A 27,350-nucleotide genomic window follows, 5' to 3' on the forward strand; every position below is an offset into this window, starting at 1 on the left:
CCAAGGAGTTTACATTCTAATGGGGAGATAGCAAGTACATATATTAGGATATGTAGAATATATAAATATGGAGAGAAAGAGAGGGGGGAGAGAGAGAGAGAGAGAGAGAGAGAGAGAGAGAGAGAGAGAGAGGGAGAGAGAGAGAGAGGGAGAGAGAGAGATAGAGAGACAGAGAGACAGAGGGAGAGAGAGATTGAGAGAGAGAGAGAGAGAGAGAGAGAGAGAATGAATACAAAGTAGTTTAAAACAAAGTGCTTTGGGAGGGAGGAGGATGCCATTGGTTGGGGGAACAGGAAAGACTTCATGTAGAGGGCAGTACTTGAGTTGTGTCTTAAAGGAAGAGAGGGATTCTCTGAGGTAGTAGGGAGGAATTGTATTCCCAGCATAGGGCACAGAGAGAAGGGCAGTTTCGTGGGATAACAGACAAACAGCAGACAAGTAGAGGAAGTAATGTCCAATGAGATGGGAAAAATAGATCGGCACTAGATCATGGAAGGCTTTGGGCATAGGGCATAGGGCACAGAGAGAAGGGCAGTTTCGTGGGATAACAGACAAACAGCAGACAAGTGGAGGAAGTAATGTCCAATGAGATGGGAAAAATAGATCAGCACTAGATCATGGAAGGCTTTGCAAGCTAAACTGAAGAGCTCAATAGGGAGCTATTTTCACATGGTCAGATCTGGAAAATTCCTTTGTCAGTAGTGTAAAGGATGGACTGGAGGAGTGGCAGACGAGACAGAGAGACTAATTAGGAAGCTAGTTTCAGTAATTTAGGTGAGAGCTGATGAAAACCTGAGTTTAAAATGGTGGTTGTGTGGTCAGAGGCATCATGGATGACCACTTGTTGGGGAAATTGTGGAGGACATTCCTGCTCAGTCCATGGGTTGAACCAGATGGCCTCTGAATTTCCTTTGAACTCTAAGAGTCTGCATTCTCCAAAAAGGGCCTGACTGTTGCTCAGTTAAGGAACAGAGGAGGAGTTCTTAAGCTTCTTGTTATCATGGGTGCCTCTGGCAGCCTGGTGAAGCCAATGGACCCTTTCTCAGAATCAGGTTTTTTTTTTTTTTTTTTTAAATTCACAATTGAAGGAAATGCTGAGTTTCAACTAGGGGTTAGTGAAAATAAAGCTGTATTTTTCCCAACCAAATTTACAGACACCCTGGAATTTTTCAACCCTTGGGATTTAGTGATCCTCAGGTTAAGAACCCCTGGACCAGAAAGAAGGAACCCAAGCTGGGACAGGACAGAATCCTGGAGAGAACTGATAACAACATAGAAGAGACATTTATTTAGCCCCCAACTCCTGGGATAAAGACTTAATCCAATCTCCTCAGGTAAGGAGTGGGGCCTTTTCTGGGGAGAAGTCATGGATTGTCCTGTCTTTAACCTACTTTTAAGTGTCAGAGGGGAAGGTTTCAGTTCAGGTCAGGAAAGCCCCCAAAATGCTGTAGGCTTCTGCAAGAGACCATCATAGACCCTTAAAAGAGCTAGACCCAATTTAACTTTAGGGATTAGTGTGATTCCAATGGCTCCCTCCATCTGTCCCCCTCCCATCGGAATCGCCATGTTGATGCCTCAAATCATCATCATCATCATCATCATCGTCATCACCATTTCTATACAATCAGCTTATGAGGCCAAGGACTGGTTTGGGGTAACCTTTTGTTACATTTGATAAAGTATGATATGTTGGTATAGCGAAAAGAACTATGGACCCAGGGACAGAAGAGTCCTGGGTTCGATTCCTAGCCCTGGGCCTTATCAGTTATCTGACTGTGGGCAAGTCATTTCCTCCTTCAGAGCCACAGTTTCCTATCTGTAAAATGGGGATCAATAATACTTACAATGCTGACCTCAAGAGGATGTTGGAAAGTGCTTCGTAAACCTTAGAGTATAATTTTCTATCATGAGTTTTAGGCTTAGGGTAATCAGCGTGACGTGGTGGAAAGAAAACTGCATACACGGGGATCAGAATCGGGTGTGAGGGAGAACTCTGATGCTAGCCGTTTAACCTTGAATAAGCCACTTCCTCTCAGTCTCAGTTTCCTCATTGGGAAGGTGGGTTTAATGACAGCAACCCTATCTACCTCACAATGTTATTGAGAGGAATACATTTTGTAAATCTTAAGGAGCCCTCAGAATAATTGGTGAATCAGTGATTTTTTTAAAATGCACGAGCTGGATCCAAAATCTTCTGTGGCTACCCAATGGCTACAAAGATAAAGCCCAAATGGGAGCAAACATGGTGCCATGGAAAGAAGATAAGATTGTCAAAGGGCCTAGGGTCAAATCCTGACTCTGCCATTTATGATTTGTCAATTTACCGGAATTTCCTCCTCCATGAAATGAGGAGATTGAACCAGACGGGCTCTGAGGTGCCCTTTAGAGACCAATTTCTGATCCTCTTACTATGACCCATTTGTCTAGCCTTGGCATCCACATTGACCTTTACACTCTCTCCAGAACCATCCATGCTGCTCCCCAAACTTTCCCACCTCAGGGACTTTGGCCACATTATTATTCCCTCTGCCCTGGATACCATTCCTCACCTTCTTGTCCCTCCTCCACCTCCATTTCTACTTGTCACAATCCTCCATGTCCTTCCAAGCCCTCTTCCACAAAGCTACCCTGAAGTTCTGTCCTCTGAGCTCCCCCAATGCTTTGTTTGTACTTCTCTTGTACCAATTCATATACACTGATCCACTTCCTTCTTTAATTCCCCACAAGGAGATGAGATCCTGGAGAGGAGGGACTATATCCTCTTCATCTTTGTGACTATTTAGGTGCCTAGCACAATGCCTGGTATTGAGTAGGTGCTTAATAAATTTGTTGAAGGAATAACTGAATGAAGGAGGAGGATTGAGATCCATGAAGCAGTGATGTCACATCCCTGAGCACTACATGATGCAGTGTAAAAGGAATGATACAGACAGTGCTGAATGAATGGAAGGATGGATGGTGTCAGAGGATGTTACAATAGACAAAAAGCTGGGAGGGGCCTTAGAACAGGGAATGACAGAGCTGGGAGGTGTTTTAGAACAGGGAATGTCACAGCTGGGAGGGGCCTTAGAACAGGGAATGACAGAGCTGGGAGGGACCTTAGAACAGGGGATATCAGAGCCAAGAGAGGCCTTAGAACAAGGAATGTCAGAGCTGAGAGGGACCTTAGAACAGAGAATGATAGAGCTGGGAGGTATCTTAGAATAGCAGATCTTCCAGCTGAGAGGGAGCTTAGAACAGGGAATGTCATAGCTGGGAGGGAGCTTAGAATAGAAAATGAATGTCAGGGTTGAAAATGACTAAAGATATTATTTGATCCAGCCTGCTTACTTGGCAGAGGATGACGCTGATGCCTAGAGAGATTAGTTCACCCATCAAATGTGGCAAAACCACAATTGGAATCCAGGTCAAATGAATGAATGTTGAATGGTTGGCCACCATCTAACCCCCAGTGGGGGGGGGGGCGGGGAGGGACTTGGCATCCCTGGTGACATTAAGATGCTGGAGCCCCTAGAGTGTAAGTGAGATTCTGACTCTCCGAGGCAGCTAGGTGGCACAGTAAATAGAGTCCTGTGTCTGGCAGGAAAGACCTGAGTTCGAATCCAGCCTTGATTACTTACTATCTTTGCGAATTGTAAGTTGCTTAATCCGTCTCTGTCTCCTCAATTGTACAGTGGCGATAATAAGTGTTTCCCTCCCAGATGGTTGTGAAGATCAAATGCAATAATATAGAAAGCATTTTTAAATCTTAAAGTGTTCTAGAAACTTCATCTATTATTGTGCTCTCCTCCTTACTTGGTGTACAGTAGGCACTTAATATGTGCTTAATTGACTAAAATGGGGGTGATGAACTTCCATCTGCCTCCCTGAAGAGGTTCAGCATGAGGCTGAAAGGACTGTGGTGGAGTAGAGAGAGTGAAGGACTGGAGTCAAGAAGACCTCAGTTGTAATTCTACCTAGACACTTGCTAGCTGTGTGACCCTGGGCAAGTCTCTAACCTCTCTCAGCCTCAGTTAACTCATCTGTAGAATGGGGATAATAGGTACCCCTCCCCCCGGGTTGTTGGGAGGACTAAACAACATAACATGTAACTAAATTGTTTAGTAATTTAAAGTCCAACATAAACACTCATGTTAGTGTTAAATAATTTTGTAAAAATCACTATAGAAGTATAGAAATCAGTATTGTTCAATGCAAGGTTTATTAAGTTCCTACTCTGTGTCTGCTCAGAGGTGAGTATAAAAACCTTCAAAATGATATAGTCCCTGCTCCCAAGGAGGTTATTGTCTACTGAGGGTGATATGCTAGAAGCACTCAAACATTAATATGTATGGTACAAGGTAGGTTTTGGGGCGGGGCAGAAGAGAACTTGGGTAATGTGCCTTGAGAAATCCCAGGAGGGAGGGCATCATTTTCAGCTGGAAGGGATCAAGGAAGGTACACTCATCCTTCTAGGAACCCAACTATGCAATCTTGGACTCCTTTTTCGTTGTTGTGCTGGGAGAACAGAACAAAATGACAAACAAAGACGTTCTGCCCAAGATGATAAGGAGTGAACACCCAGGTCCCATTGGCAAAATCCAATCCTTTGGCCCAGATGAGGTCCATCCAGGATCCTGAAAGAGCTGGGCTTCAGCTACTGATCTTGGAATGATCATGAACAATGGAAAAGGTCCACAAGATTGGGGAAGAGCAAATGTCCCAATTTTTTTAAATGGAAAGAGAACAGTTTGAACACCATAGACTAGTACATTTGACCTGATTTCTGGGAAAACTTTGGAACTGATGGTTGGTGAATAGCTTGAAAAGAAAGTGATGATCACAAAGGCGGCTTCATTGAGAACAGGAAGTGCCTACCTGAACTCTCTTGCCTTTGTTTGGACAGGGGTTACTAAACCAGAGATGAAGGGGATATTGCATCTATATTTTTTCTAGATTTTAGCCGAGCTATGAGGTACCATAAAGTATCCCCATCAGCTGGATAGATGTGAATTAGATGTGGATACAAGATAGATTTGGACCTGGTTGGATGGCTAGATTTAAAGATTAGTTGTTACTAGCTCTAAATTGAGGTAGCAGGGATTCTCCAGTGAGTACTAGGGAATCTCCACTTGGTTCTGGGCTGTTTAATATTTTTTATCGATGATTTGGATAAAGGCGTAGATGGTATGATCATACAACTTGTAACTGACACCAAGAAAGCTAACACTGGATAACAGTCAGGATCCGCAAAGATGTTGATGAACTAGAGGGGTTCTTGATCTTCATTGTTTCTGGGCCCCCTTGGGCAGTCAGCCTGATGAAAACTATAGACCCTTTCTCAGACTTGGGTTTTTAAATACATAATATACATGGGATTACAGAAATTATGGGATTTCAATTACAAATCATTCTGAGAAAGAGTTATCAATATATTAAAAAACACGATCTCATGAAGCCTAGGCTAAGAATCCCTAGCACAGAGCATTGGGCTGAATCTAATTAGGGGGAATCCAACAGTGATAAATGTGTGAACATACATGGTTACAAAAATCAGCTCCATGCTGTTGGAGAAGTATGATTAGATAACAGATGTTCTGAAAAAGATCTGGGGGTTTAACTGCACCACAAACACAATATGAGTAAGCAATGGGATGTTAGCTCCAAAGGCTAATGTAATGTAATGTAATCTCAGGCCACATTAAGAGAGGCTCAGCTTCCAGGACTAGGGAGGTAAGAGAGAGTTCCACTGAACTCTGCCCTAGTCAGACCTCATCTGGAGTATTCTATTCTCCTCAAGGACCCAAGATCTTAATAAATTGAAGAACACTCAGAGGATGGTGACCAGGTAGGTGAATGGTCTCAAATCTTTGCTACATAAATATCAAAGGAATTGGGTGTTCTTCGACTGGAGAAGAGAAGTCTTGGGGGCATGGAGCTGTTTCTAATTATCTGAAGGGGTGCCATGTGGAGGATAGAGGGGATTTGTTCTAGCTGGCCCTGGAGGGAAGAAAAGGCTAATTCAGGCTTAAGGTCAGGAACATCTTCCTAACAATGAGAGCTGTCTTAAAGTAGAATGGGTGGCCCAGGGAGGTGGGGAGTCCTCTTTCCTGGGGCGGGGAGGGGGGATGTCAAGGTCTTCAAACAAAATCTGGGTGACCACTTTCCATTATGTGGCGGTAAGGGATTCCTTTCATGTGTGGATTGGCCTGGATGGCCATGGAGGTGCTCTCCAACTGTCAAATTCTGGGATTCTTCCCCCCTCTCTCCATCAATTGTCAAATCTTGCTGATTCAACCTCTCCATATCTGTCTCCTCTCCACTCACGCAGCTCATCACCACCCCCTTCACTACTGGGTGACCTTCTAATGGTGTCCTTATATCCCAACCTCTCTGTTCTCCCGTGCTAATTTGCACAGCTGCTGCATTGATAGTCCTAAAGTACAGCTCTGACCACATCAGTCTCCTTCTTGAGAAGCTTCAGGGCCCCCCTCTGGCCTCTCAGATAACACAGGAACCTCACTGGGTGGTGGTTAGAGACCTTTGAAATCTCGATCCAACCTATTTTTCCAGGCTGATGGCGTATTTCTCCCCCTCATGTGTTCTATGTTCCAGACAAATTAGACCATGCTCTGTCTGCCTTTACAAAAATAACTGAAGCTTTTGCTTTTGAAACTCTGTGTACCGTTCCTGGAACACTTTCTCTCTTCACCTTTGCCTCTTGGAAGCCCTTGATCCTGTTAAATCTCAACTTGGCACCACCGTTCTCAGGGGCCCTTTCTTGTTTCCCTTAGTTATTGGAGTCATCTCCCAACCAAACTTTTCATCTGTGTTATTTATATATTTTGGATTGTCTGATCTGTCGACATGTTGTGTCCCCTCCCCAACCCCCATCCCCAATAGAGGTCAAGGACTGTTTATTTTGGTTTCAATATCCAATGGTATGGTGCCTGCCATATAATTTAAATAAATTGGTAAAAAATTAATTAAATAAATTGACTAAATGAAGACTGCATGGAAGAGAGGCCACCTGAACTGGGCCTTGCTTCTTGTTACTGACATAGCTTTTAGGCTCCTATCCCACTCCCCTGACCCTCCAGGTTCCCTTTAGCTGGTGATCCAGTTCATGATAATGTCCAGACCTGTCCCACTGCTGGTTCGTACCAGGAATATCAGGGGACTGTAGAAATGGGCAAGGTTGTTGAGGAGGGTTGAGGATAGAGAGCCCAAGAGCTGAAGGAGAAGGAGGACACCCCCCCTTCCCCCCCCCCCCCCGCCAAGTACCCTCCTACCTTCGGTTCTGTATAATCCATTGCCCCTGGGTGCAAGGCAAATCATATTTCTGTCTTCTCAGAGCATACGCCTCAAACCAGAGGGCCACTCCATAGTCAAGAGATGGGACCTGTAGGGGGCGGGGTAGTGGGAGTGAACAGCCAGACCAGCCCAGAGGAAGGGACCCAGGAGGACTCAGGGAGGTGAGCTGGCCTCAGGGGCATGAGGGAAGAGTCAGGATCTGAACCCAGGTCTTTGGATTCCAAATCCAGCCTTCTTTCTACTGTGCCAGGGGCTGATGGGGAGGAGCTGGGATAGTATGATAGGTCCAAGCCCCAGGGGAGCTTACCATGAGATGCCAGGTGCAGTGGGTGCTAGGGGAGTAGTAGCTGGGATAGTAGGGGGTGCTGATGTTTCCCTGAAGCTCCAGATTGCTCTCCAGGGTCAAGTTCACCTGGCAATCTGAGAAGGGAGAAAAAGAGCTCAGTTAAGTCAAATCACGCTCATTTCAGAGATGAGGAAATTGAGGCTGATGAAAAGGTTAAGTGATTTGCCTAATCTATACAACTATAAATCAGTTCAGAAGATTGTGGGATCATCCATTTAAAGATGGAAGGACCCTTTGAGGTCATAGAGTCCATTTTACAAATGAAGAATCTGAGACTCAGAGACATGAAGCTCTTTGCCCAAAGTCACACAGCTGGTAATTCATAAAGTCATAATTTGCCTCCAAGTCCTCTGACTCTGACTCTACCTGCCCCCGCCCCCCCCCCATCCACTATGGGAATAATTTTCCTGGGCCTTTCTATATTCTAGAACTTTCTATCCAATTCCTTTTTCTTTAAGTCACAATAAACCTTAGCTCTCCTTGGACCTTGGCAGGATGGAGTTGGGAGGACACTTGGCCCAGCCTTGTTAGGAGAGGCTGGGATTTCATGGAAATCTTAGAGATTATTTAGGACAGGTGTGCTTAACCACTTTTTTATGTCATGGATTCTACTAAATTATGGGGCTTCAAAATTTTTAATTAATTTTTAATATTCATTTAAAAAACCTTGAGTTCCAAATTCTCTTCCTCCAGCCCTTCCCACACCCATTGAGAAAGCAAGTGATACAAGAATCATTTTTGAAAATGCATGCCATGCAAAATAATATGAAAAAAACAATTATATTGAAATACAGTTATCAAATTATATTTTTAAAAAAAGTTTGAAGAATCTGGGTTTAGAACTCCTGATTTAGTAAAACTCCCTTATTTTATAGAACAGTGAACTGAAGGCTTGGGAGAGAAAGTAGTTTGCCCACCATGTAACGAAGGCTGCTTTGGACTCAGCTGGAGTCCCCGAAGAGGCAAGGCCTGGCATGGCAAGAGGAAATAGCTCAGGGGTTGGAAAGCTCCAGACCCCTCATGGGGATGGGTGTGGGCCATGTTATCCAGCTTCATCCTCTTGCCTTCCCAGCCTCCTTCCATCTCACTCTTATAACAGGGCATGGGAAGCACTGTCCTACCTCCTTCTGGCTGTCCATGTGTTCTAGCTCAGCTCTCAGGGGTTCTCATTCTAAGTCTGCTTGAACCAAACTGACCTATTTCTACTCCCCTACTCAACTTTGCATGTCCCTACTCTGGGCTGTCCCATACTGTCTTCTCTCTCTGAAACAGCCTTACTTCTGCATCTTGGAAGCCTTAATTACTTCAAGGGGCAGCTCAGGTGGTACCTCAGATGGGAAGCATTTCTTGCTCTTCCTAATTGTTAGAGAACCCTAACACACATTGTGCTGCATTTTTTTCATCTTTTCCCTGTTACCCATAAAGGCATGCGCACAAAGCCACCTGGAGAGCAGGTTCTCCTGTTGGCTCAGCACCCTCCCTTCCTTTATCACCTGGCTAGGTGGCTGTCATCCTTCGGGGAAATTGGGTCCTGTGCTGCTGAAGGAAGGATGAGGGCAGCAGCCTCACGAACCACTTGTGATGATGACGCCTCAGTTCTAAGGTCCTTGTCTGTTTGTATTTTTAAAATCTTGCTCTAAATTGTATGTCAAACAATTCAAGCCAGTGCTGGGCAGCGGGAAACTTTAGCATGTAATTTCTTCTAGGGCAAGTCCCGAACCAGTGCCTCTGAAAGTGCCTTCATTAAGTAGGCACTTAAAGGATGCTTGTGTAATTGAATTGAAAGAGAGTTAGAGACAAGGGGTCACGCATGGTGTAGTGGAAAGAACTGAAGTCTTGAAACCAAAAGACCTGGATTCTAATCTTAACCTAGGTAGTAGTGTGACCTTGGGCAAGTCGGTGCCCCTCTGTGGGTCTCCCTTTACTCATCTATAAAATGAAGGAGTTTGTTTGGATGGCATCTCAGGTCCTTCTTTGTTTTAATGTTTATGATTCTAAGGGGGAAGAGGAGAGAAGTGGGGGGAGGGGAGGGAGGGAGAGTGAGAAAGAGAGACACAGAGAGACACAGAGACAGACAGAGAGAGACACAGAGAGAAATGGAGGGAGGGGGAAAGGGAGGGAGGGGGGAGAGAGAGAGAGAGAGCGTCCAGATAACAATGGTTTTCACTGAGCTCTTTGGGATTTCAAACTGCTTCATCAACATTATCTCACTTGGTCTTCACCACAACCCTGTGAAGGGGGCAGGGCCCCAAACGAGTAAACCTCATTTGACAGATGAAGAAATTGAGACTCAGAGAAAAGTGATTGTTATGGGGTCCTGCAGCCAAATAAACAGCAGAGGCAAGGTTCAAAGCCTCAAGCCAGGGATTTTCCCCTCTAGCACGCTGCCTCCTCTAGGGATGAAGATGACAGCATGACGATCATTCGCATAGATGGATCACTTTTAAGTTCTGCAAAGCACTCCCCTCCCTTTTCCTTGTGGGACAAACAGGTAAATACTCAGCCACCACATAAGCCCAGAGGCCCGGTGTGCACATGCTGGTTTACATCACTGCCTCTACACCAGGGAAAGAGAAAGGAAGGAGGGGCAAGAGAAGGAGAACCGGAGGTGGGTGGAGAAGACAGCAGATTCTCTGGCTATCAACTGACCACCTGTGGTGCATACTAAGGTCGTACTGACTTACTCATAGTCAGGGAGAGGGTGGAGTAAAAACAGGGAGGGTGTTGGGGTCTGGAGCCACAGGGCAGAGAGGGGAGACCAGACTGGCTACCTTGGATAGCCAAGTGACGTGAGTCCCTCCCTGTTCTGAGAGGATTCCCCCTCCCCCCGCCATGCCCAATGTCCCCTCCTCACCCTGGAAGGCCACAGCCTGGACAGAGAGTGTGAAGGGGTCATAGTAGCTGTACAGGCCTTTCTTCCAGACCACAGACATGACGTGGCCTGAGGACAGGACCTCCACCACTGGCTCCTGGCGGCTGCAGCCATAGAGTCTGAGGGGAGATGGGTAGGGTAGGGTTACACCTGGGGAGAAGTTAGAAAGGTTCAGTGGAAAGAGGGCTCTGGAGCCAGAGAGCCTCGGTTTAAACAGAAACCTCTGAGACTGTTGGCAAGTTACCTCTTCCCTGGGCCTTAGTTTCTTCATCTGAAAATGAAAGGGTTAGACTAGATGGCCTCTGAGCTCCCTCCCAGCTCTAAAATGCCAAATGCTATGACCTGCCAGATAGTTCAACCTCTCTCTGCTAGGAGCTGACAGCCAAAGCTGGTAGAAAACCAAGGACCCACCCACTGAGGCTCCCCCCACCCAATCTTGTTTTGGGGTGCAGCAGGAAGAGATAACACTGGGGTTCCCTGGGAAGGCTCTCCTCCCCCTGTCTTGTGGCTTTTCGGTTTCCCACCTAAGTGTTAGAGTACCCCTAACTTACTCCTTCTGTCTCCCTCCCCCACTCAAATCCCCTATTCCTTTTGGCTTTCAGCTGACAACAAACTAATTCATAATGAGATTTCAATAACTAATAACTGCCAGATGAGTTACCTGTCCTAGAAATAGGTGTAACTGGCTGTACCTTTATCTAGAACAGAGAACCTTAATAGTGGAAAGTCTGGTGCTGTGACCATGGGGTAGAGAGGGCATTGTCAGCATGCTTCAAAACATACCTAATGGACAGCTAATTTAGATGGATAGGATTGAATAATTTAGAGCTGGAAGGAACCTTGGAGAACGTTGGTCCAATCCCTTCATTTCACAGATGAAGAAACCTAGCAGGTGACTTCCCCAAGGTCATAAGGTAATAAATAGAGGAAGAATTTAAATCCAGTCTAATTTCTCCAATATGATTTCCACAACTGCATGCTATAATTCCTGACCATTAGAAGGTAATAATGCCAGAGAGACTAAGGATAGGATTATGGTAGGACACAGGACATTATAGCATAAAGTTTTTTGGATAAACGTTCACACAGAAGTGTATCCATAGAAGGTTAGAATACCTCACGTCTGGACTAGTGTTCTCTTTGCCTCAAGCCTCTCCCCACCCCAGCACATTCCTCATTCAGCTCTCAAATTCTTTTTTCCTAAAGTGCACTCCCCTACTCAATGACCCCAATGGCTCTCTATTATTTTTAGGACCAAAGAGAAAATCCTCTTTCTGGCTTTGAAAGCTCTTCACAACCTAGTCTGTTCCTAAATTTTCTGTCTCTTTACACCTTAACTCTCCTATATGATGCCGACACTGGCCTTACTCTTCCTTACACTCCACCTTCCAAATCAATTCCTTTCACTGGCTGTCCCCTCCCAAGCCTGGCTTCTTCTCCCTCCTTGTCTATATTTCCTGGATTCCTTCAAGATTCAGTTCTAATCCCACCTTCTGCAAGAGACCTTTCCTGGTTCCTTTCCCGAGCCCTTTGTGTACGGTAACTGGTAAAAAGTAGGCATGTAATAAATGCTTATTGACTGATTGACTGAATATAGGACAGAATGTTGAATGTGAGAGCTGAAAGGGGACTTAGAACACTGAAGGCTCGAGAATTAAAAATGTGAAATCTAGAAGGAATCTTGGGAATTATCTAGACCATTCCCCTCATTTGAAAGAGGAGAAAACTGGTGCAGAGACGGAAGACCACACAGTGATTTGTCACAGGCTAAGAAACGCTAAGACATGATTCTTATTCTCAGCTATCCCTGGCCCATTGAGATATCCTTCCCCTGGCACCTCGTCCTTCCTCAAGGTTGGGGCGAAGGGGTAACTTACGAGGTGATGAGGCGGCTCTCGAGGGGTCCGGCAACATCGTACATGGCCAGCCTGTCCCGACACTCAGCCAGGGTCCATTCCAGTCGAAGCTTGATCATGTGGTCCTCGGGACCCTGAAGGTGCCACAGACAGCTTGAGGAAAGGTGATCAGGGCCCTTGAGCCGAGCTCTCTGGCCTTCACCGATGTAGCTGTATCGGTAGCATCCTGGAGAGGGGAGACAGAACCCCTGGCCCCCCTTAGCCCTGAGGCGAGAGCTTTGGGGAGCCAGAGCCTGCAGGGTCCTTGCCCAGGGATGAGGAAAGGAGATCGGGAGGGTGTGGTAGAGAGCAGGGGTTAATGGTGTGGTTAGTTCCTAAATCAAGCAGATGCTGGGTTAGGCCTCCCAATTCCTCCACCACCTTCCAGCTTCCACCTGTGTCTGCTATCTCTGCTGCTGGTCTCATTCTGCCTTCTCCATTTAACCTGGCTCATTCTTCCCACAGCCTCCTTTCCCTTCTTGGCTGTCTTCCTCCTGTCTTCTCCCATAACCAATTTATTCCCTTCCTTTGATGAATGAAAAGCTCTCAATGGTCCCCGATCGCCACACACGCACTTGTACACCACCCCTGACTGGTACATAAAGCCACCTGGGGGGCTGACTGTCCTGCCTAGGTCTTCATTTTCCTTTCCCACATTCTCCTTTCTGGGTGGCTATTAGTTCTCAGGGAGGTTGGGGAACTGCATCCACACATGGAGTGAGGGCAGGGCCTCATGAACTGCTTGTGACTTTTCAGCTAGAAAATCTTGGATTCTACCTAAGTGTTTATATTTTTAAAACCTTGCTCTAAATTGTAGATCAAACAGTTATACCCAGCAGAGTAAAGTAGAAAGCATGCTGGGAGGAGATCTGGTTTCAGATCCTGCCTCTGACATTTACTACCTGAGCAAACACTCAACCTTCTAGGATCTCAGTTTCCTTTTCTGTAACATAGGCTTAATAATATTTACCCTAACTTCTTCACAGCATTGTATATAGTGCTGTACAAGCCTTAACATACTATAGGAATTATTTCTAATTATCATTCTTTGTGGGATAGTAATACTTTTTTTGTTTTATTATTTTGTGGTATAGAAATAAATTTAATCTTTGTTACCTGAAAAAGATACATTTTTTTAGAAATTTAAAAAGGACAGATTTTCAGCTATGTTCTCAGTTGTTTGAACCACACGGCTGTAAGGCAGAAACTACCTAACCCACCTTGCAGCCGTTAGCCCTAGAAAGAATCAACCCTAACCTCCCCATGCAGCAACCCCCCCCCCCAATGCTAACCCCGCCCCAAACACACACATTCAGAAAGTGGCAGTAAGATGTCATGGTCTCATAGAAGCATGTAGGCCCACACCTCTTCACGTGCACACATTTCTGGAGGAAGGGAGTGGATGTTTACATTGCTCAGAGAACACACCCGTACTCTACCCTGTGTGGAGTCCTTAGTATGAGCTACACACACACATTATTGTGGGTTAAATTGTTTACACAAGTGGTGTGTGTATGCATGTGTGCCCCACACCCACTCCCATGCCCCCACACCCACCCCCAAACCCACATTCACACCCCCACACCACATACCACAAAGGTTGGTTCCTTGCAAACATTAACAATCTGACTCCTTCCTCCAGCTCACAGAGAAACTTTTGGCAATAGAAGTGAGAGGGGGTAAGGATGGGAAGGAGAAGAAAGCAAGAGAAGGAGAAGAAGGAGGAGGAGGAGGAGAAGGAGGAGGAGGAGGAGGAGGAAAGGAGGAGAAGGTAAACACACTTGGAAATCTAGACACCAAACAGGTACAGATATACATGTATACACACACCTATATTTCATATAACTCATAAATCCATGACCATGCACACACGTGAGCTGTATCTCAAGGTTCATTAGGTTTCTTACACTGGCACTACCCCCAGGCATGTCCCTGCTACACACTCAGTAAGTCCTGTGCCCTCCCCTACCTCTTCTTACTCCTCAGAAGCCCATCCAAGCAAAATGAGGAAACTCGAAAAGAAAGGGAGACAAAAAAGCCTACCCAGTGTAGAATTCAGCAAAACTATGTCTTTCACACTGGTCTCTGTTAAAAAGGAACAAAATGAAGAAATGAATGGAAGCAAAACTCAAAGAAAATGAAATCAAATGAAACTCCCAGAGCAGCTACACCTGGAGCCTAATGTGTGTATGTGCAGGCAGGGATCCTACTCTCCCTCCCCCCTGATGTCTAGCTCTCTGTTCACCCTTCCTAGCTTATCAAGTTGCTCCCCTATTCTGGACTCATGAAGCCACATTCCTTCAAAAGAATTAGCCTGGCTTGTCATTCAAGCCAAACTTGGCCCTAGAGGACAAGGATGAGGGGTTATTTGAAGGAGGAGAGAGCTGAGTTTGGAGTTAGGAAGATTTGGGTTCAAGTCTTGCTTCTGTTACTTAGAGGCTGTGTTGCCCTGGGCAAGTCACTTCATTTCTCAGGACCCCAAGGAAAACATCTAAGGCTGAAGGTAGAGAATAGGTGATGATTGACATCAGTGGAGAGATTTTCCTTCAGTGGCAGTTCCCAACACTGAAGATAAAGGGAGAAAGAGAGAGAGAGATAGAGAGAGAGAGAGAGAGAGAGAGAGAGAGAGAGAGAGAGAGAGAGAGAGGGAGGGAGGGAGGGAGGGAGGGAGAGAGAGATTTGGAGTTGAAAAGCTGGGTTTTAAATTTGCTATTTGCTACCTTTGTGATCTTAGGCAAATCACTCTTCAAGTCTCTGTGACTCAATTTCCTCATTTGTAAAAGGAGGGGGTTGGTCTAGACTACAGGATTTAGAGTTTGGAGCTCATCATATCTATCTAGACCCACCCAATAGAGACACTCTCTAAGATCCCTTCCAACTCAATGATCCTAAAAGGAAAAAAAATTAAAAAAATTAGAGCTATTAAAAAAACAGTGAAGTTTGCTCCTTCAGCAGAGAGTAGAGGGCTTTAAACAGAGGCCGGATGGTCTTTTCTCAAAGATGGACAGAAGGGATTCCTGTTCCTGTAGGGCTCAGGATGGCTGATTTCTTAAGTCCTGTTCTGCTCTTGGATTCTATGACTCATTGACCCAATCATTAGAGGCTCCCAGAGGCACTTGTGGGATTAGCTGGGCTAACCTATTCTCACCCCCTTCATTTTGTTAATGAGAGCTTAATGCTTTGCTCAAGGATTTCCTAGAGTCTTCATGAGGGCAGATGCTGAATTCCACCTAAACCAAGTTGTACCTTCCTTGGTGTCTGGCCTGATCCTCTGAAATAGTGGGAGCTTAATAAAATACTTGTTGAATGAATGAACCCATGTCATTTTTGGTCCAATCCAATATTTATTGTGCCTACTGTGTGCAGAGCACTGTGCTAGGTACCTAAGGAGGTATAGAATAAAGGTAAGACTGGGAAAGCTGCCCTGGCTCCTGTCCTTGTGAATGTAGCTGCTCCCTCATGCCGATCATCCCAGATATTCTTTTTTCTCCCCAATTGCTTTTTCATGAGCCAACTTTATTCTGTTACATGGCTGAGAGGAAGACTGCCCCCATTCCCTCTCAGGTCCCTCCAGTCTTTGAGCCCATCCTGACCATACTGACCCAGAAGAACAAGGCCCCCAGGGTCCACCTCATACTCTTCCTGGTCAGGAGTGCCACTGGTCTCATTGGCATTGGACAGTAGCTGCTCCACCAGTACCTCCTTCACAGCATCTGGGGTCAGCATCTGACGGCGTTTCTCGGGGATTTGGAGAATGAACCAGAAGAAGCAGGTCAGAGGCCCTTCCCTAAGGAGGAAGAAGTCAACATTTTCCTGGCCTCCTCCTCCTCCTCTAAATTGTCTAGGATGCTAGGAGGGGGGAGCAGTGAGACAATCCCTGAGAAATGGCATAGAATATAAAAACATTCATAGAATGACAGATCCAGAGCAGGAAGGGACCTCATAAAAGTCAATATTGACATTACTTTCAAATTCTATACCTCTAGAACTTCTTCACCCTATCTCTTTTTTGTGCCTCAGTCTCTACGTCTGGAAAATGGGGGGATAGGATTGGATGATACCTAAGGTCCTTTCTAGTCCTAACATCTCATGTTCTAAGGTCCCTTCTAGATTTTACATTCTATGTTCTAAATTTCCTCCCTGTCAGTCTATGTTCTAAAGTCCTTCCAAGCTCTGACATTGTATGTTCTATGATCCCTCCTAGCTCTAAATCCAAAAGTCTCTTCTAGCTCTGACATTCCCTGTTCTAAGGTCTCTCCCACCTCTAACATTCCCTGTTCTAAAGTCTCTTCCGTCTCTGACATTCTAATGTTCTTCTAATCTATAACATTCTATGTTATGAGGGCCCTTCCAGCTTTAAAAGTTCTTTGATTTTTGGATTTGGGCAGCATGGGACTATGGAAACCCCAGGTGCTCAATACATGTTTGTTAAATTAATTTAAATTGAAAATAATTTTAGAAGTCATCTCCTGCAAACTAAAAGAAAAAAAGATTCTCCATCTTGTGACTCAGGAGTGGTCATTCAGCCTGTTCACACCCAGAGTGATGAGAATCTCACTACTGGCTGATCTTGAACAAGGTAGCCTATTCAACCTTGGGACATCTCTAATCATGGGGAAATTTTCTCTTACACTGAGACAAAAATCTGACCCCTATAGTTCCCACCTCTGAGTTTTAGTTCTACCCTCTGAGGCCAGACAGAAAACAACCAACCACCTTTCTACCCAATGGCCCTTTAGATATTTGGACAGCAAAGCTGCATTGTTACCCAGGCTAAACTTCCTTTCTTTCTTCCACCAATCCTTGCATGCCATGGTTCCCAGGTCCTGTATCGTCCTGTTTGCTCCCCTGGTCCTCCAGATGTGGTCTGAGCACCTCAGGACAGCAGGAATGTTGCCCCTCTCTCTGCACACTTTGCTTCTCTTGAAGCATCATGAGATCACCTTTATTGGGATCTAGTCCTGGACCATTTACTAGCCACCGGACAGTGATTTCAATTCAATTTGATTCAACAAACATTTTTTTGGTGGCTGCTATATGCCAGGCACAATGTGGTACAGTGGAAAGAGGGCTGAATTCAGAGGCAGAGGACATGGGTTCAAATCTAGGCTCTGCCAGTTAATACTTCTAAGACCTTGGATGAATCAATTAACCTCAGTGGGGGCTCCACTTTCTTCATTTGTAAAGTGAGGGATGTTGGACCTTTACAGCTGTAAACGTACAATCCTATGAGAGGTTGTATTAGATGTCTTCCAGGCTCCTTTCCAGCTCTAAATATATGATCCTACAGGACACTGGAGTCAAAAGACAAAAAGGATACAATCCCTGTCCTCAAAGAGTTTATATTCTACTGGGGAAACATATCCTCACATAAGAAAATGGAAAATACATGCAAAGTAAATGCAAAGTAATTTCAGGAGGACTTTAAGTAAGTCATTTAACCCTTCCTGTCCTCCTTTCCTTCCTCTGTCCATTAACGAGTCAACTTCAGTCAGGAGCGCTTTGCTTTTTGTGTGTCATGGATCCCTCTGGCCATATTCTGGTGAAGCCTATGGACACTTCTCAGAATTATGTTTGTAAATGCATCAAAGGATTTGAAAGGAACCAATTATCCTGAAACATAGTTATTCATTTTTTGTCTAAGTTCATGGACCCCAGGTTCAGAACCTCTGGATTCTAGATGGTATCTGAAACATCAATAACTGGTTTATTTTTAGAGTTTAATTACTCATTGAGAAGTCATGTGGCATAACGGAAAAATACTGGATTTGGAATCAGAAAATTGTGGTTCAAATCCCAGTTCAGCCACTTACTGCCTCGGCGATCTGGGACTGATCAGTTAATTTCTCTGGGTCCCAGTTTCCTCATTTGTTAAATGAGAACATTGGATTGAATGATCTCTGAGGTCCTTTCCAGAACATTTATTGATTCTCCCAGCTATAGGTCCTACTATTGCCTTCAATCTTCACAAACCTTATTAATTTAGTGGGATATTCCTCTGAACCAAGGAAGGCATAATATGACTGGAGAGACCCAATGTAGGCTAGCTGAGACCTTTATATAAGATGATCTCTCAGGTCCTTTCCAACTTTAATGGTTCTAAACTGTATCCATCTAAGAGGGGGCTGGAGAGGAGGGGGCCCATGACTCACCCAAATGCATACACTGTGCTTGAGTTGTAGTATGGGGCCAGGCGGGTAGCAAAGATGAGGTCTCTAAGCTGAGAAAAGAAATCTCATTTGTCATTCCCTTCACACCCACGCATTTCCACCCAGAACTTTATCCCATTGCCTGACTGCTGTTCCCTGGCTTCGTAGTTCTCCCTCCAGGTGTGTGCTGGTGAATATTGAACAACCAGTTTTGGGGTGGTAGTGCATAGAATTTGCATTATTAACACTTTCTTAAGTCTAGACAACCAAAAAAACAATAAATCCAGCCTTGATCAAGGCTATTTCTGAGGTGCAAATGCTCACACTGAAAATTTAACAGTCTTGGCTACAGCACACTCGTCCCTGTTCCATTTTGTCCCTTCCATGAAACCTTTCCTGATTTATCCCATTCAACCTCACGTATCCCAAGGGTGGCTCTCACTCCTCAGCACTCGTGGACAAACCCTCTTTTAGCTTCCACTCATTTATACATGACTTTGCAAGCATCTTTTGACCCTTGTAATTCTACTTCCTTCCTTCCTTCCTTACTACTTCCTTCCTTCCTTCTCTACTTATACCACCTTTACTTCTAGATCAAAGATTGCATCTCATCCTCTCTCTGTCTCCTCCTCCCTCAACAGTGCCTAGCACAGGGCTCTCTGCACACAGTGGACACTCAAATTGAATTGCTGATTGTCATGAAGTTACTTGATTCCTTGCCATCCTCTTCCAAGATGCCTGCCCACGCCTTCTTAATTCAGGATCCAACCCATTTCTCAGAATTATTTTTTTACCTCTGTATCCTGGGCCGTTCATATCACAGAAACAATAGTTTTCATCCCGCCTTCCTGTCCAGACTATATCACAGATCCATTAGCTCCTGGCCAGCCCACCTCATAGAACTGCTTGCTCTCCCCCATATGTTTCCACCTTTCAGCCTTTCCCTACCATCTTCTGGGCTTTGGCAGTTTCGCTGCGGAAGGCACTGGATTCCCGGCGAGACAGGTCCAAGGAGAAGTGGCGATTGAGCACCCGGAGGCTGCCTGAGTACAACTGGCTGACGGTCCCCTCTCTCTTGTATCCTGCTCAAAACAGAGCTGGGTGTGAGTCTGGCAGTGGTAGGAGGATGGGGAACAGGGTGAAAGTGGTCATTAAGTCTCAAACACTTTCAGTGGCAGGGAAAGCAACCTGCTCCATCACTGGACAGCTCTCATTGTTCTGAAGTCTTCCCTTATCTCAAGACAGAATCTGCCTCCTGGTAATGGCCACCAATTAGCTCTAATTCTAGCTTAAGCTACACCAATCAAGGGTGATTATCCTTGACCTTCAGGGCAAGCTTTCCCACTTCTTCTTTCTCAGGCTCAAGCCAACAGATGAATAAAAGATCCCTAATTTTAGTGACTTCTGTGGCCATTAGAGCTGAAGCTAGGCATCATTGCCTATGGGGCGTGTTGAGAGGTGGTTTGAGAGGCACAAAGGTCAATCCTATGGTAGCTACTTATCCCAGAGAAAATTGGTGGGGCTTAGGGATGGGGGAAGAGGGCTATGTGGGAGGGGGTACCACCATCATAGAACCCTGTACGTACTAGCTGGGGACCTGTTCAAGCTTCATGCTGTCCATTCTATCAGAGAGGAAACACACCATCCTAGACATCAGCACCCTGTGACAAAGCTCCATTTGCTATGTGTTAGTTATAGCTCTCATCCCTACCCCCAATGTCTTATCCTTCAGTTACCTAGGAAATACCAGAGCAGGACTCCACCTGCTGCCAACATCAGCAGAGCAAGCCACAGAGGGGCCAGGCGCATGTAATCCCGTCTTCTTCTCTTGGTGTCGTCAGTGGCTTTTGCCTTCCCAACTGGGCCTCTTTGATTGGACCCTGGCTCCTCCATATCCACTCCATATAACTGTCCTTGGATTGCCTGTCCATTGCCCCTCTGTTCTTCATCCTCCATCCTGGACTTCTGACAAAAGAGGAAGGAGCGTTAGGGGGAAACAGACTGATCAGTCCCAGTGACTTACGTGTGCCAACAGTAGAAAGAAGTCAGAGAATCAATATTCAAATCCTGACTTTGACACTACCCATGTGCCTACGGGCAAATCATTTCTCTTTTCTGTGACTCAGTTTCCTCATCTGTAAAGTGATTATGATACCTGCAAGTACCTATTTCACAAATTGTAAGGATCCAAGAATCTCTGACTCGTTATCTAACATTCTTTCCATAGTGGGCTATCATCTGCATGTTCCACTTCAACGGTCAAGAACTCTGAAATTCCCTTATCTGATTTGTCATTTTGCTCCTCCTTCTGTCTTGCAACACTGAACCCTGTCTTTCATTCATACCTTAACCTTCAGGCCTCTCAGTTCTTTCCCAGGCCATCACACTCTCCTGCTCTCCCCATCTTGAGCCCTTAGATGAATCAGCTGAACTCTACATGGTCCTCAACTTTCTGACTCTGGGTCCCCTTATCCTATGACCAACCTTGTACTTCCAAGTGTCAGACTTGGATCATTCCTACCATCCTGGAGAAAACCATGAATTTGGGCTAATTGTAAATTTATGTTACATAACCACAACTGGGCCCTCACCCCAGCAAACAATGCTTTTACACCTCCCTAATCAATGCACTCTTCTGTTCACCATAGCAGCCCCTCCAGCATTTTCCATCTTTCCTCAGTGCCCTAGGCAACTCTAATATTATAAGTGACACCTGAGTTGTGCCTGATTATAAGGGACATCTTCTCCCCTGACCCTCAAAAAATAATCCTTCAAGGCTCACAAAGCACTCTGTAAAAATCATCTTCACAGCAGCCCTGTGAGGTAGCTGCTATGGGCATCTTAGTCCCACTTTCAAAAATGAGGGAACAAACTCTGGGAGGCTGAGGGTCCCATGACTGTCTAGCTGGCGAATATCAGAGGAGGTGGTAGGATTTGAACTCAGGTCTTACATGAATCTAGATCCAGAGCTCTGTCCACCATAACACGCCATCTCTTGAGTCTAATCTGCCTTGTCTTGTTCTCTGTTGTTCCCCACCTGTAAGTCTTGACTCCCCACCTAGACTCTGAGCTTCTTGAGGACGGGGAACCTGTCTTTTCCTCAGAGTACCCCACAGGATCTACCAATTCAATAAACACTCACTAAGTACCTACTATATGCCAGGCACTGTGCCAGGTGCTGGGAATACAAAGACAAAACTGAAATTGTCCCTGCCCTCAAGGTGTTACATTCTACTGGGGGGGCAGTATATAAACAGGAAATTAAAAACAAAATGCATACAAAGAAACTTGGGCAGAGAGCTACACTGTTTAGTGGATAGGTGGCTAGCCTTGGAGATAGGAAGACATGACTTCTTGTCTTGTTTCTGACCTATGTGTAACCACTACTCCACCCAGACAACTCTCTGGCTCTAATTTGCCACGAAGGTGCCTGTGTGCCTCAGTAGAGGGCATTTCCACACCAGAATGAAATCCATACTGATGAAATCCCCAGTGTAGGCAATGATTTCCGGAGGAAAGGCACTAGAAACTTGGTCGGGGGTGGAATCAACATAGTCTTCCCGTAGGCGGTGGTGCATCCCCTGAGCTCTTAAGAAAAGCTAGGGATTCTAAAAGGCAGAGGGAGCCCACGAAAAAGCGTGGAGATGGGAGATCTCCAGAGAACAGCAAGATGGCCGGTTTGCTACACTGTAGAGGGATGGTGGGGATTAACAGGCAAGAACCCTGGAAAGGGAGGGAGCCTGGCTGGATCTGCTACCTGCGAGTCTCAAATCTGGGAATGAGACTTGGTTTTCTGTCAAGAAGCTGACAATTTATGAAAAAACCCTTGATGTCTGATAGAAAGGAAAGAGCACTAAGGTAAAAGCCAGGAACCCCAAGTCCCTGAGCCCCTGGGCCCCCAACGTGGTTCTTCTACTTCTGAGGCTCAGCTTTCTCTTCTGCAAATAGAGGGTTAACTCTGCATTATTTGCTTCATAGAATGTTTGGGAGAAGAAATACGCACATACATACATAATATGCACACAATATGTATATAACATATTCTATATTATACATACATACATAGACATGTACATATACTTAAAGGTACACATACTGCTACATTAGAAAATTCAGATAAATTGAGAGACAATGATCTGAGCATGATAGATTTATCAGTTAGGCTGTAATAGATGGGGTCAATGTCCTCTCTCAATGACTAAAGACCCTGATGTAGGGCTCACTAGCCTTAACACAATTTTGGAGAGTACAGAGTTGGGTAGGTGGGGAAGACATCACAATTTGCTGCAGGGTAGACAGCATCTTTTGGGGGAGGGACAACATGATTTGTTATTTTAAAGACAGCAGCCAAAACCTACATCGGGCTAGTGATCTCCCCTTTCTGACAATTAAAGAAATGTTCTTTGTTTTATGGGACCCATTGGCATTTTGCAGACCTTGTTAGTGAACCTGAGTTAGCAGACCCCCTGGTGCTTAGAAGGGTTTATTAGAGAGATAGGAGGACTCTCTTTAATTGTACAAGCACAGGGAAAGACAGACACTATACCTTGAGAAAATACACCAGGTCAGCTTTTAGGCCTTCAAAGAGAAGGTACAGTTAGATAACAGTTTTCTTTTAATTATATCTTTAAACTAATGCAGAGGGAAAATGGGCCACTAATATGGAATAGGGTCAGTTATAAAATGATACAGAATCCATTTAACTTCTTCAATACAATACATATGGTATTATATATGCATACATACCCATGTGCACATACACAATAACACAACACACATATACAATGCGCATATATGCATACACATATTAAAAATACATGCAACACACATACATATGTATATACATATTTACACATATATACAAACATACTTTATAAACATACACACGTTATAATACGCATATATACAATGTACAATACATGCACATACACACATATATACACAACCATATTATACTCATGCACAATCACATGCACATATATACACCCGTAGGGACTGGCTTGTGATCTCCTTGGAATGGGGAACATCCAAGTGGGGAAACTCCCCTTCTGATGCAGACCAGCATTTTCTTTGCAATTTATGGTCTTAGTTGCCTGGTGCATTGAGAGATTCAGTAATTTGCCCAGGGTCACACAGCCTATATGCATCAGGGGTAGGACTTTCACCCAATTCTTTCTAGCTCTCTATTCAGGACACTGAAATGTCATATACACACATATATGTACACATACATGTGCATGTGTGTCTGATGATTGGTTTTTAAAGGCTACGGAGTCAAGGCCCACTGCCCCTCCTCTGACTTTCCCACCACACACATACACCCTGAACCTTCACTGACAGAGAGTACAATAGAGTGGGAAAAGGGTTGGATTTGGCATCTGAGGACCGGGTTTGAATCCTGTCTCTACCACTTACTATATTCATGGCTCTTAGGTCACTGAACCTTCCCAGGCCTCGATTTCTTGTCTCTAAAATGAGGGGCTTGGAGGGGGACAGTGTTGGATCCCACCCCATCCCCGTGGGCACTTGGAGGAGGGTTCCTGTGTCCAGTAGATTCAGGCTGGTAAGTGAGACTAGGCCAGTGGACATAGCTAAGCCTGGACAGACTTCTACCTAGCTGGCAGGGGTTGGGGTGGGCAGCAGGATGCAGGCAGGCCTCTGATGAAATGAATGGAGGATCTCCCAGAAGTGACCTCTGGGGTGTGTGTCCCTGGCAGGATCAGTCAAATAGATGTGACAGAACTATGCCCCGTTCCCTAAGCCAGGGCTCACAGGCCTAATGTGTGGCAAGAATTCAGGACTATAAGTTAGGAAGATGGCTGTCTGTCCCTGGCTCCCTTGGTCCTCCTCGAAAAGTCATTGGATGTAAGCCCCAGGCCTGGAAGCTCTCTCAGGGACCATCTAATCCAGCCCCTCTTTTTACATAAGGGTAAACTGAGGCCCAGTAAAGTTCAGTGATTTCTCTGTGGTAGCACAGGTAGCAAACGAGCCTCCATCTGAAGCTAAGGCCTCTGACTCTTAGCTTCCACTATACGCATTTCTCTCTCTGGGCCTTGCTTTCCTCACCTAACAAGTGAGGGGTCTGGGCTAGATGAGGCTTCTTCTTGAGCTCTGTGGACAGACTTCAGAGGATCTGGGAACAGGGATGGGGAAAACCACACCGGTCTTTATTTGGATATAACTGATTCCCTTTGTAAAACTGAATTTTATTTTATGCCTTTAAAAACATTGTTCTGAGAAGGGTTTCAGAGGTTTCACCAGATTGACTGCCCAAGGGGAGGACACACCATAGCAGTTAAGCCCTGGCCGGATCATGTGGAAGGGTCCTTCCTGTTCTGTTCTGTATAACGTTTCTCTGTGTCTGTCCCTCCCCCACTCATCCCTCTGCTCTCCCCCATACCTCCGAGAGCACCCATCCACTGAAGCCCCTTCTCTCTTCCCACTTTGTCTTCCCCATTCCCCAACGTCCCCCAGCCTCTTCTCATACTCCTCTCCTTCCGCTTCTCCTTGGTCACTTCCTGGGTAGCAGGCCCCTGCGGGCTCTCTCCCCTGGGAGCAAAGAAGAGGACGTGGATCTGGTTTCCTGGCAGATGCCGGATCATGAGAGGACATTGACCCCACCCCCACCCCCCAGAAGAAGATACTATAAGGATACAGGTCCCAGCTTCCCCTCTGCCCCCCACTAAGTCAGAGAAGGAAGGAAGGGGGTTCCCAGAGAATCTGACTTACCTTTGTAAGCCACAGGTAGGGAAGGGCCAGAATGCGGGCCACAGGAGGCCCTGTTTGTCCAGGCTCAAGGTCTCTCCCCCTGCTCCCCGCCTCCTGGGCCCCAGATCAATGACCGGACACCATGGCCTCTTGCTCTGGCCCTTGTACCCCCTGGCCCAGTTTCCCTGGCTCCATGATGCCCAGCACCTCCAGCTCCCTTTGCCAGTCTGGGCCACCCAAAGAGTATTGTGCTTCTCCGGGGCTGTGGGGGGGACCCCAGTGGGCTGGGATTGGCTTGCTGATGCTGTAAACAGCTGGGGAAGGAAGCCAGCGCCCGCCCCTGCCCTCCATGGGCACCCCAGGGAAGGCAGGTGTGGGGAAATGAAAGTTTCTCCCCAAGGGAGCCCCAGTTGCCTAGTGACATCTTTGAATTCTTGGTTACATCTGCTGTTCCCAGGTCCTGTTAGGAGTTCGAGGAGGGGCTAAAGGTACAGAGCGTGTGGATGGATGGGCGAAGCGCGTGAGGAGGTGGGGCATGCCCTACCGGCTTGTTTCACACACGTGTGTGCATCTCAGCTGGGCTGTCCTAGGAGAATACTCTCTCCTCTGGTCTGGCCTGGTCCCCCCTGGTAGCTGGGGTCTAAGGGCCATAGTTTAAAGGAGAAACGTGAGAAAGTCTGTCCCAAGAAGCAGAGAAGGCAGCAACAGGAGGGCAAATTCTCGAGATGGTATTATTCCTGTGGGCACCGTAGCGAGACAGACTTTTTCTAACCCAAGGTCTGTGAACCCAAGCCAGGGCTGAGAGATTTAGCATTAGCTGTTGCTGCATGCACACATGTGGATGTGTGTGTGTGTGTGTGTGTGTGTGTGTACACACACGTGTGCATGTGTGTGCTGTGCTATGTGCATCCACTAGTGTGCTAAAAATATCCTCAGTGTATGGAGCAGGGGGCTATGAGAGACAAGGGGGTGCAGTACCAACAGCTTTGGACTTGGAGTTCAGAGAGACCACTGAGTAGCACCTTCCTGTGTCTGACTTCAGTTTCTGCCTTTCTCTCTCTGGTCTCAGCTTCCTCACCTGTAAAATAGGTTTGACAGGTCCCTCAGAGCTGACTTCTCAGTATTATTGTGGGGAGAATGCTCTGTAACCCTTACAGTTCTACAGAAACGGGAATTCCGTAGGCAACATATTTAACTTTTGTGATCGCATTTGAGAGGTAGATATGAAGATTTTCCCCATTTTTCAGCTAGGGAAACTGAGGCTCAGAGAGAAGTGACTTGCCCAGCGTGACACACCTACCAAGTGGGACCTGAACATGAGTCTCCTAAGTGAAAGGCAGAAGCCTTTCCACTACTCCATGTTGCTCTTTCCAAGAGAAGAAGAAGGCGGGGGGAGGTGGGGCAGACTTGACTGGGGGGCAGGGAAGCTGGAGAGAAGATATGGCAGGTACTCCAGGGGTACCCCAGAGTTAGGCTGTCCTCTGCCTAATCTCAGCTCCTTGGCTCTGAACGGTCTCAAAGTCCCCACTGGTGACCACATTGGCCTTCCTGGTCACAGCTTGGAGTCTAAATCTAAGTCCTGGCTCCTTTTTCCAAGTCCAGGTTGGATCCCATCTCAGAATTGTGCTCTTAAATGCGTAAAATAAATAGATCATATTGAAACACAGTCATCAACATGTTAAAAAAAAGCAAGTTTGGGAACTGCATTTTAAGACTCTGGGGGTGTCTTTGTTGGGCCTTTCCTTCTGGCCTCAGATCCTCATCTCAGCCCCTCCAGGACCCCTTCGGAAGGGAAAAGAGACTGCCGGGAGAATGAGATCTGGGTGTACTGGGGTGGGAGAGATGGCAAAGGGTCTCAGTGTGAAAGCTGAGTAAGGGGCCACATCATGGGCTCGACCTCTGCTCTGAAAACTAAGCCCTGGGGCTCATTGCTTACCTGGTCTCTCTTTTATTCTCTCATCCTCTTGTTCCTAGCTAGACTATGAACCCCTTGAGATCAGGGTTTTTTTTCTGTCCCTTGTCTCTCCCATGGGCCAATGGGCGTTCCATTCTCCAAAGTTACAGGCTCAGCATAGGTGAGTGGATGG

At 45.9% G+C, this 27,350-nt stretch overlaps 1 protein-coding gene across 1 annotated transcript in view; it reads right to left on the reverse strand.

The window, feature by feature from the left end:
• The window catches only part of TMPRSS6 (transmembrane serine protease 6), a 48,637-nt gene extending 23,021 nt beyond the window's left edge, over positions 1-25,616 (reverse strand). The window contains exons 1-10 of the mRNA XM_036759074.1: positions 25,285-25,616; positions 20,292-20,520; positions 19,504-19,637; positions 18,559-18,626; positions 16,009-16,193; positions 14,450-14,491; positions 12,389-12,593; positions 10,494-10,630; positions 7,601-7,713; positions 7,272-7,381 (exon numbers count right to left, since the gene is read on the reverse strand). Of these exons, the coding sequence (XP_036614969.1) occupies positions 7,272-7,381; positions 7,601-7,713; positions 10,494-10,630; positions 12,389-12,593; positions 14,450-14,491; positions 16,009-16,193; positions 18,559-18,626; positions 19,504-19,637; positions 20,292-20,511 (1,214 nt within the window). The 5' untranslated portion in view covers positions 20,512-20,520; positions 25,285-25,616. The remainder of the gene's footprint in view (positions 1-7,271; positions 7,382-7,600; positions 7,714-10,493; positions 10,631-12,388; positions 12,594-14,449; positions 14,492-16,008; positions 16,194-18,558; positions 18,627-19,503; positions 19,638-20,291; positions 20,521-25,284) is intronic.
• Between the last annotated feature and the right edge of the window lie 1,734 nt (positions 25,617-27,350).

The sequence above is a fragment of the Trichosurus vulpecula genome, chromosome 5, assembly GCF_011100635.1.
Source record: "Trichosurus vulpecula isolate mTriVul1 chromosome 5, mTriVul1.pri, whole genome shotgun sequence".
Lineage (NCBI taxonomy): Eukaryota > Metazoa > Chordata > Mammalia > Diprotodontia > Phalangeridae > Trichosurus > Trichosurus vulpecula.